Source organism: Primulina tabacum, chromosome 13 (genome assembly GCF_025594145.1).
Source record: "Primulina tabacum isolate GXHZ01 chromosome 13, ASM2559414v2, whole genome shotgun sequence".
Classification (NCBI taxonomy): domain Eukaryota; kingdom Viridiplantae; phylum Streptophyta; class Magnoliopsida; order Lamiales; family Gesneriaceae; genus Primulina; species Primulina tabacum.
The window spans coordinates 3,456,822-3,467,817 of NC_134562.1; the positions used below are offsets into that span (position 1 = coordinate 3,456,822).

Genomic DNA, 10,996 nt, shown 5'->3' on the forward strand with positions numbered 1-10,996 from the left:
AACACAAATTAATGAAATAAACATGTATTTAATGATTTAAAACAATTTAATAAAATACCGAAGAAATTTAATAACTTGCATGCACATGTGGACTTTCAAATTTTCAGGACGTTACAGATATTGTCAAATAGAAGAAAAATGGAAGACACGAACAGAAGCTTTAAAAAAAAATTGTCAAACCCTCCTTCCAAGTCCCAATCATCGTGTCGCTCATCTCCTCTCCCAGCATCAGCCGTGAGCCGTCGGCCCGCCGCGCCACCTTATCTCGGAGTTCCGACCACTGTCACGAGTACTCAAGATAAGTAGATAATCGTGCTCTTGCTTTGTTCTGAGTTCTTATTTGATTCCTTTTTTTTTTCGAATGAGAGAGATTTCATATATCCATTATTGTGATTTTTGTTGATTAATTCATGGCATATTCCCTAGAATGTTATATTTTTTTCTCTCATTTTTTTAATGTTTCGTGAACCTGACAATTTTAGAATGGGGAGTATTTTTAGAAGTTGATGTAAGGTACACTGAAATTGATATTTTGTGAGAATAATGGTGAGCAAGGCAAGGAAATACTTTAAAATATTAGATACTTTCTGCTGTTTCAATGCACAATTTTGAACATATCAATAGTTGATTGTACCGTTAGTGGGTGTTATGTGGTCACACTCACACTTCTGGATTTCATCGTATGTTTGTGATTTTGAATCATAGAATGGTCCCTCGAGCATGTGCCAAGTGTGTGTTATGTGGTCACACTTCTGGATTTCATCATGTAAACATACATATCTCTCAGAGAATTTTGTCTTTTATTTTCATTTGATAAAAGAAGTGAAATTGATATATCACGTAAAATATTATCGAACTTTTTCAAATTCAAGTCAAGAAATTCAAAAATATGGATTTATATGTGTGACATATATGAACTGTTCTCTCCACAGTTAGAAGTGCAAAAACCGAGGGAGGAAGGTGAATTTGCGCAAAAAATGAAGGAGAAGAAGATAGGCCGGGTAAAGCAAGAAAGAAAACGAGTACGTGCAGTTGCATATCTTTAATCACGAGAAAGAGAAGAAAAGCAAACCCACAAAAAATACTACCACTCTTCACTTCATTAAAGTTTGCTAAAATTCGACGATCGGAAGTCTTTGAGGTATAATTCGATGAGTCTATAAATTATTTCAGATTTAATTATGTGATATTTATGAGAATTCTTGGTATTTCATTATGTTTGGATGATTGGGTTGATTTTAATGCCAAGAAATAGACGAATATTATCGGGAAATCATTACATGTTCTTGAATGATTTGTTTATCGAGCATTGTCATATTATTAATGTTAAATTTATCTATGTACTTATATTATTTGGTTCTAATCTAAATTTAATAATTTTGTTTATATTAGGTTATTTTAATGTCAAATCAAGAGAGAAAGAGGAGAAACAATATTTTATCATTCTTTCAGCCAAGAATTGATAATCATTCATCATCCGAGAGGGTCGAGACTCATGCATCCATTCATATTGAGGAGCCCGGACCTCCTTCTAAATCTCAAAGAGTTGTGTTTGATGAAACTTCCCTTGAATGGGATCCTGGATTGCGTATTTCGATGTTGCGACATCCTGTTAATCATCGTGATGAATTACATGAGCTTATATCAAAATGGGGCCATATCAACCTAAATTGTCGGAATACCCACGGTCTAAATCAGGAAAGCAGCATCTTCGATTTCAATATACATGGTTTAAAAATTTCCATGGTTAGAGTACTCTCCTTCGAAGGATGCATTATTTTGTTTTCCGTGGTATCTTTTTGAATTAAGTGAAGCAGAACAATCTAAATTTACAATTGAAGGGTTTAGAAGTTGGAAACGCGTTAATGATGGAGTGGATTGTGCTTTTTTGTCTCACATGGGAAGTTCTAACTCGACGCACAATAAATCTTCAAAATCTGTTGTTGATTTGATGAATGTCACTAGGCATATATATAAACTTATGAATCGAGAAACTTCTGAACAGATTCAAAAAAATCGGTTAAGGCTTGCAGCAACAATTGAGTGCATCCATTGGCTTATTTTGCAAGCATGTGGATTGAGAGATCATGATGAATCTTCATATTCCCAAAATTGTGGTAATTTCATTGAGATGTTAAAACTGTTGGGAAAATGGAATGCTAGTATTGGTGATATTATCTTAGACAAGGCTCCGGGAAATGCAAGAAATACCTCACCAGAAATTCAAAAAGAAATCTTGCATATTATTGGTAATAGAGTCAGAAATAAAATTCGTGATGAAATTGGAGATTCAAAGTTTTGTATTTTGGTGGATGAAGCGAAAGATGTATCTAACAAAGAACTGATGGCTATAATTTTGAGATTTGTTGATGCCCATGGTTTTTTGTGGGAGCGTTTTTTTCAAATTGTGAATTTTCATGACACCACAGCTGCAACACTCAAGAAAGAAATATGTGATGTCCTCATTAGATATAATTTAGAAATTCATAATAGGTGAGGTCAAGGGTATGATGGTGCTAGTAACATGAGTGGTGCTTTTAATGGATTGCAAGCTTTAAAGATTGCGCCCATATGCATATTATGTACATTGTTTTGCCCATCGACTCCAACTAACATTAGTTGTAGCAGCTGAAAAGGAGATCTCTATATGGCTTTTCTTTTCAAATCTGACGACTGTTGTCAATCTTGTTACATCTTCTTCCAAGCGCAATGTCGAGTTAAAATCTTATCAAGTTAATGAAATTGCACGTTCTATTGTTGCCGGTGAACGCGAGACTACGCGAGGAGCTAATCAGATTGGTAATTTGCATCGAGCAGGTACTACTCGTTGGAGCTCCCATCTACTTCAATGCGCGGGGAAGCTGGTGGCTCATTAATAGTGATCAAGTCTTTTGATTTCAATTTTATTTTGCATTTGATTAATCAAATTATGGGGATCACTAATTTGCTTTGTCGTGCCTTGCAAAAAAAAATCTCTTGATATCATAAGTGCAATTGATTTGGTCTCTACGACTAAAGAACTTTTCCTGAGATTGAGAAATGATGGTTTTGATATTCTTCTTTCGTATGTAAAATCATTTTTCACAAGATTGGATGTCGATATACCGGCGATGAGTTCTCATTATAAGCATTCTAGTCGTTCATGACAAAAGAAGGATACCATCACAGTTGAACATCACTTTCATTATGATATATTTAATGTTGCAATAGATTTTCAGTTGGAAGAATTAAACTCTAGATTCAGTGATGAGACAGTTGAACTTCTAATTCTCTGCTCTGCTTTGGATCCAAAAGATAATTTTAAATGGTTCAACATTGACAAGATTTGTATTCTCGCTGAGAAGTATTATCCCGAGGATTTCACTGAACAGGAAATACATCATTTGAGGTGTCAGCTACAACATTTTGAGCTCGATGTAGTTTGTCATGAAGATTTTCAGGTGCCGAAGGTTATTTGAAACAAAAAAGTTGCAACATTATAATTTGATTGACAAGTTGATCCATCTAGTTTTAACTTTGCATATTTCCATGGCAACTACAGAGTGTGCATTTTCGGCTATGAAGCATGATAAAACAGTTCTTCGTAGTAAAATGGGAGATTGTTTTCTGACAGATTCTATGATTATCTACATTGAGAGAGAGTTTGCTTCAAATATAGACTCAGATTCTATATTGATGAATATTATACTTTGAATAATCGTAGATCACAGCTTCAATAGTAAGATTATGTCTATACAGATTATCTTTTATATTTTATTTTAAAAATATTTAATTTAATCATCTAAAATATTAAATGAATGGTTTTAGAGATATTTGTTTTATTTGATCTTCATTAAATTTTCTTGCAGGCGATGATAGAGATATAATATTACATTGTTAATGTTTTGTCGGTTTCTGAATCTTACAAGTTTAATAACCAAAACATTGAAGATCTTGTTATTAAGAAACTTTTTGAGACTACGATGAACGGGTTTTTTGCTGGATATTACCCTGGATATGTTGAATGTCTTGAAACACGAGCAAAGCGCAGCAACTTGAATCACGAACAAAAGCAACAACAATAAGAGCAAGTCGAGGCAAGGAAGATCCTTTCTCCGCAAGACGAAATTGCCCGTATAAAGTGCTATATGTTGAAGGCAATTGTCCCCAAGATACAACGACTTCACTTCGAGAATTTGCAGCACTACAAGTCTCGAAACAACGAACAAAATATGCAGGAGCTTTCAAGTATTAGAAGAAGCAATGAATACAGCAATATGACATGTAATTTTCAAACCTTTATTGTGATGTATGTGAGGACTATTTATAAGTGATCATTGGAGGTGTTGAAAGGACATGTCTTTCCAGATCGGATGCATTGAAGAGCCACAATTCTAGCCAAAGAACACATTGTTTGATGCAAAAGAAGCCAAGAACAGATGCTTTGAAACCAAGGGACGCACATGTTTTTCTGAAACAGCGCAGCGCGCGCAGCCGCACGACAACACACGCGGCTGCACGCAAGGTACTGTCTTTGCGCGCTGCATGGACAATAAGGCGCGTGCGCCCGCGCGAGAAGCTGTGCGCAGCCGCACGCCTTATTCTGTTTCGAATCCAACAAGCGCGCATCCGCGGGGGATGTGGCGCACCCGCGTGACTGTCTCTGTTCCGAATGCATCATTTAGCTAACAAAATTTATTCTTCAAATAAACTTGTTCCAAAAATAATAATGCTTGTCAAAGACCACACCACACCGAACCGGGCCGGGCCGGGCCGGGCCGAGCGTGCGCGCGCGTGTGTTTCACCAAGACACAGCTTATTAGCGTTTTCCCCGTTCTAAAAACTTCTGGTACCCCTTGGGGCCCAAACCCTTATTCAAACTTGGAGTTTCTAAGGAAGACTTCATTTGGCTATTTTCTCCATGTGGGACAACTTCCACTCCCTTTTCTATTCAACAACTCTTCATTATTCATTTATCCAACAATCCCCCACATAAATGAACTTAATGCATGTATGCAGATTTACTTGAAAGCTCTTGTGAATTATTATTGCATTAGGATAGGTAGCTTTTGACTTTGAACCTTCATTAATAATATACTGTAGGATTTACTAGTTGAGTAGTGACATGATATCTTGAACTAGTCAACCATTTATGTAAACCAATTCAATAGTATTTGCACAATAATAGTTCTAACATATTCTTGTTCTCATGTTGTGTCCGTTTCGGCTCTGGACCATATCTTAGATTCATAAGTGTTTTTCATTGAAGCGGGCATTACTTATCACTTATATAGGTGATCTTCTAACTAGAGTATCCTGCCATACTCTACCTTTTAGGTTTAGGAATCATTAAAAAAAAACTTATCATCACCACATGTTGCAGGTCTTTTCTACTTGGATTTTGTAGGAATGAGCCTTTATTAATTCCAAGTACTCAAACTAGTATTTATAACTTAGTTTTCCCATTGAACCAAGGTCATGGGATCTCCAATCCACATGGTTGGGTTACCGCTATAAATATTTTATATTGTGGGTTTTAAGATCATTCATCTCAACAGTCTGTACATTTGATCTTTATTTATTCCTTTAGTAAATGGATCCGCCAGGTTTTCCTTTGATTTTATATATTCAACAGAAATAACCCCATTCGAGATCAATTGTCTTATGGTATTATGTCTCTGTCGAATGTGTCGAGACTTACCATTGTACATACTGCTTTGTGCTCTTCCTAATACCGATTGACTGTCACAATGAATGTTAATGGAAGGCACTGGCTTATTCCAACAAGGAATATCTTCTAAGAAGTTTCTTAGCCATTTGGCTTCTTCCCCAGCTTTGTCTAAGGTTATGAACTCGGATTCCATAGTGGATCGAGCTATACATATTTTCTTAGAAGATTTCCATGACACCGCTCCTCCACCTATTGTGAATATATATCCACTAGTGAACTTGGAGTCTTTTGTGTCAGATATCCAATTAGCATCACAGTATCCTTCTAAAACTGCAGGATATTTTGAATATATCAAACCATATTTCAATGTATATTTCAAATATCCAAGCACTCTCGTTAAGAATCTCCAATGATCCTTACTTGGATTACTTGTGAACCTACTTAACTTATTTACTGAATATGCAAGTTCTGGATGAGTACAGTTAGTCAAGTACATTAGACTACCTATCATCCTTGCATATTCCAGTTGTGAGATGGGTTCTCCTCTATTCTTTGCTAAATGAACGCCTAAATCTATAGGTGTTCTAGCAGGACGACTGTTTAAGGTACTGAATCTTTCAAGTACCTTTTCAACGTAGTGAGTTTGTGATAATATAATTCCTTCAGGTATTCTAGAGATTTTAATCCCTAATATGATATCACACAACCCCAAGTCTTTCATATCAAAAGACCTTTTCAACATATTCTTGGTATTTATAATCAACTCATGATTACTTCTCATAATCAACATGTCGTCTACATAAAGACATACAATGACTTAAGCATTTTCATCACCTTTAATATATACGCATTTATCACATTCTTTGATTTTGAAACCATTTGACTTCATTGTAGTGTCAAATTTTTCATGACATTGCTTAGGTGCTTGTTTAAGTCTGTATAGTGACTTGACAAGTTTACACACCTTCTTTTCTTGTCCGGGAACGACAAACCCCTCGGGTTGTTCCATGTATATTTCCTCTTCCAGTTCTCCATTCAAGAAGGCTTTCTTCACATCCATTTGGTGAATCTCAAGGTTATGCAACGCAGCAATAGCTATGAAAAACGAATGGATGTAATCCTAGTAACTGGAGAGTATGTGTCGAAGAAGTCATATCCTTCTTTTTGTTTGAATACTTTAGCCACCAATCGGGCTTTGTATTTATCTATAGATCCATCTTCTTTGTATTTCCTTTTAAGGATCCACTTGCATCCTAAAAGCTTACAACCCGGAGGGAGATCAGTCAACTCCCACGTATGAATATTCATGATGGATTCTATTTCATCATTTATAGCTTCTTTCCAGAAAGGAGCTTCGGAATTGGATAGAGCTTCTTGAATAGTTCTTGGTTCATCATCTAACATGTAAGTCATAAAGTCAGGACCAAAGGAATTTTCAACTCTAGCTCTCTTACCACGTCTTGGTTCTTCATTGATTTCTTTAGAATCAATAGTAGATTCATAAGACCGTTTATTAGAGCCTTCTTTTCTTTCCTTACAAGGAAAGTTGGATTCAAAGAATATTGCATTCCTTGATTCCATAATTGTTCCTTCACTTATATCAGAAATTGTTGACTTATGCACCAAAAACCTATATGCACTACTATAATAGGCATATCCAATAAAAATGCAGTCAACAGTTTTGGGTCCAATTTTAACTTGTTTTGGCTTTGGTATCTCTACTTTAGCCAAACACCCCCACACCTTTAGGTATTTGTAAGATGGTTTGCGACCCTTCCATAATTCATATGGAGTTTCATCTTTCCTTTTGTGTAATATTTTATTAAGAATGTGGTTTGCAGATAATATTGCTTCCCCCCACAAGTTTTGAGGTAAGCCAGAATTTATCAACAACGCGTTCATCATCTCCTTGAGAGTCCAATTTTTACGTTCTGCAACTCCATTGGATTGAGGTGAGTATGGTGCTGTAGTTTGATGAATTATGTCCAGAGTTAGTGCAAAATTCTTCAAATGGAGCAACATACTCTCCACCTCTATCACTTCTAATCATTTTGATTTTTGTACTCAATTGATTCTCAACCTCATTCTTATAATTTTTGAAAGCTTCTTTAGCTTCATCTTTACTTTTCAATAGATAGACGTTACAGAATCTTGTGCAATCATCAATGAATGTCATGAAGTACTTTTTCCCACCTCGATTTTGCACAAATTTTAAGTCACATACGTCGGTGTGAATTAATTCAAGTGGATTAGTACTTCTTGTCACAGATTGGAATGGAGCTTTGGCCATCTTTGCTTCAACACAAATCTCACATTTATCTTGTGGATTTCTTTTAAATGCAGGTATTACATTTAAATTTGCAAGTCTTTGTAATGTGTTGAAGTTAACATTTCCTAATCTTTCATGCCATAAATTAGAACTTTCAAACAAGTAAACAGAATCATTCACTTTATTCTTCGCCTCTTGGCGGAAAACATTCATTACATTCATTTTGAAGAGTCCATTATCTTGGTACCCTTTTCCTACAAATACACCAGCCTTAGTTAGGACAAAATTTTCCGATTCAAACACAATTTTAAAACCCGCCTTACTCAACAAAGATCCAGAAACTAAGTTCTTTCGAATGTCTGGTACATGCTGCACATTCAACAATGTTATCTCTTTGCCAAAAGTCATCTTCAATACCACTTTGCCAATTCCTACGACCTCAGACGTCGTATAGTTTCCCATAAACAATTTCCTATCATTTACAGTAGTGTAGGATGAGAACATTTCTTTTTCAGCACATATGTGGCTAGTGGATCCGGTATCTACCCACCATTCCCTTGGATTATCTACCAAATTGGTTTCAAACAAAACGGCAGATAGATCAAGTTGTGATAGGTCTATTGGTACATTCCTATCTTCGATGACATTGGCTTGCCTTAGATTCTGATGTTTGTTGTCCTTCCTTGGAAGACGGCAGTCCTTGGCCATATAATTTGGTTTGCATAGTTGTAGCAAGTTCCTTTGAACTTCTTGGCCTGCCCTCGTTTCTTCTCATTTGTAGGGCGCTTTCTCTTGTGACTGGTGCTAGATTCTGTCAGATTGGCCTTGGCCTCGGCCTCCATTGTTCTTTTGTGGGTTCTGTCTTCAGAAGTTCGGCTATCTTCCTCAATGCGAAGCCTCACAATTAGATCTTCAAGTTTCAACTCCTTGCGCTTGTGCTTAAGGTAGTTCTTGAAGTCTTTCCACATCGGAGGAAATTTTTCAATAATAGCCGCCACTTGGAATGGTTCATGATGTTCATTACCTCTGCCAACAAATCATGAATAATAATATGAATTTCTTGTACCTGGTTTACTGCAGATTTGTTGTCAACCATTTTGAAATCCAGGAATTTGCCAACAACGAACTTTTTAACTCATGCATCCTCTGTTTTGTACTTTTTCTCCAGCGAGTCCCACAGCTCCTTGGCAGTCTTGACAGAGCAGTAAACACTGTAAAGCGTGTCGTCTACTCCGTTTAGAATGTAATTGCGGCATAGAAAATCAATGTGGTTCCATGCATCCACGGCAGATCTTCGTTGGGAGTCATTATCGTCCGCAGCAATGACAAGGGAATCCTCTTTAAGGAATCGAGATAGACTTAGTGTTGTGAGGTAGAAGAGCATCTTCTGCTGCCACCGTTTGAAGTCGGCAACAGAAAATTTTGGAGGCTTTTCTCCATGAGCTGGGGCGGTAGGGGCAGTGGGCACGGGAGTGAACGATTCATTCGACATATCCAAAATAATAATGAATATATATTTCATCTTGCGATTGTTTGCTGGATATTACCCTGGATATGTTGAATGTCTTGAAACACGAGCAAAGCGCAGCAACATGAATCACGAACAAAAGCAACAACAATAAGAGCAAGTCGAGGCAAGGAAGATCATTTATCCGCAAGACGAAATTGCCCGTATAAAGTGCTATACGATGAAGGCAATCGTTCCCAAGATAGAACTATAGTGCCCAAATTCAGTACACGTATAACTCATTGCTACTACTTAAATAATAATTTACCAACGTGTAGGTTGTCTGCAAGTAATATATTTCGTAAGTACGAGATCGATCCTCAGAGAGGTAATTTTGAGTTTAAATTTATTAATTTATAAATTACCAAATGCAAGAATGAAGTTTACAAATTATAAATTTTGTCAAGGCTTGAGGATTTATTCTTGGTTTATGTAATATTGTTTAACTAAAGTAAAACAAAAAAAACTACCATAAATAATGGTTCCAAGAAAATTAAACACACACATAATATAATATAGTTCCCACTATAGAAAATACCGAATTAACCGATATTTTATATATGGTACCTATGATTATAATTATAACTATATAAATAAATAATTGCATAAAGTAAATGTTAAATTAAATCATTATATTTCATTTAGAACAACCAGCAGAGCCACGCTATTGCCTAAATGAAATATATTGATTTAATAAGTTAGTTGCGGTAAAGTAAAAGTTAGTTGCGGAAAAGTAAAAGTTAGTTGCGAGAAAGTAAAAGTTAGATGCGAAAAATAAAAGTTAGTTGCGATAAAGTAAATGTTAATTGTTAGATGTTAGTATTAAATCATAATATTTCATTTAGAACAACCGGCAGAGCCACGCTATCGTCTAAATGAAATATTATGATATTATTATATAAATATATATATATATATATATATAAATATATATATATTTCACTTATATAATAATAAGTGATGAAATATTTATTGTATAAAAATTAAATAACAAATCAAGATAACCACTTTAATGGTATCAAGCATTTGATGTAAATTGATAACAACAAATAATTCATTTTTATACCTACAATAAAAATAAGTTAGCTAAATGAAAAAAAATAAAGAAAGAATATACAAAATATAAACAATCTTACTTCACCAAGAATGCATCCTCTTCACCTTGACATAATAGATTTAGCTTGCCATAAGCTTACTTTTGATCAACACTAAAATATCACTCATAGTTGAGAACATGAAAGAAAATATATTGGAACTTAGAACTTTGATACACACTCACACTATATTTTACAATGAGATAGAATTATTTTTAAGCTAGCACAAGGTCTCTATTTATAGGCCAAATGAGAGAAAGGGTCAAAATTTTTATTAATGCCATGTAGTTGCAATAGTATTCTTTGTCTTCTCCAAGTTCAATTCCATGTCCCTTCTTTCAATGCTTTGTTTCACAACTTTAATCACCGAATTTGACTTTGCTCAAAACGGCAAACATGTGGGGACTTGTCTGTAGATAAATTTGGCCACTTGGTTAACCTCATTTGGTTAAATATTAAAAATAGTTATGATTTTT

At 35.3% G+C, this 10,996-nt stretch overlaps 1 protein-coding gene across 1 annotated transcript; it reads left to right on the forward strand.

Moving 5' to 3' along the window:
- Positions 1 to 899: 899 nt before the first annotated feature.
- LOC142521788 (uncharacterized) lies at positions 900 to 3,866 on the forward strand. Its single transcript, XM_075624973.1, has 6 exons — positions 900 to 1,022; positions 1,393 to 1,687; positions 1,752 to 2,493; positions 2,561 to 2,817; positions 3,211 to 3,449; positions 3,849 to 3,866. Exons 1-6 carry the CDS (start codon positions 900 to 902, stop codon positions 3,864 to 3,866), a joined length of 1,674 nt encoding a protein of 557 aa, XP_075481088.1.
- The last annotated feature ends 7,130 nt before the right edge of the window (positions 3,867 to 10,996 follow it).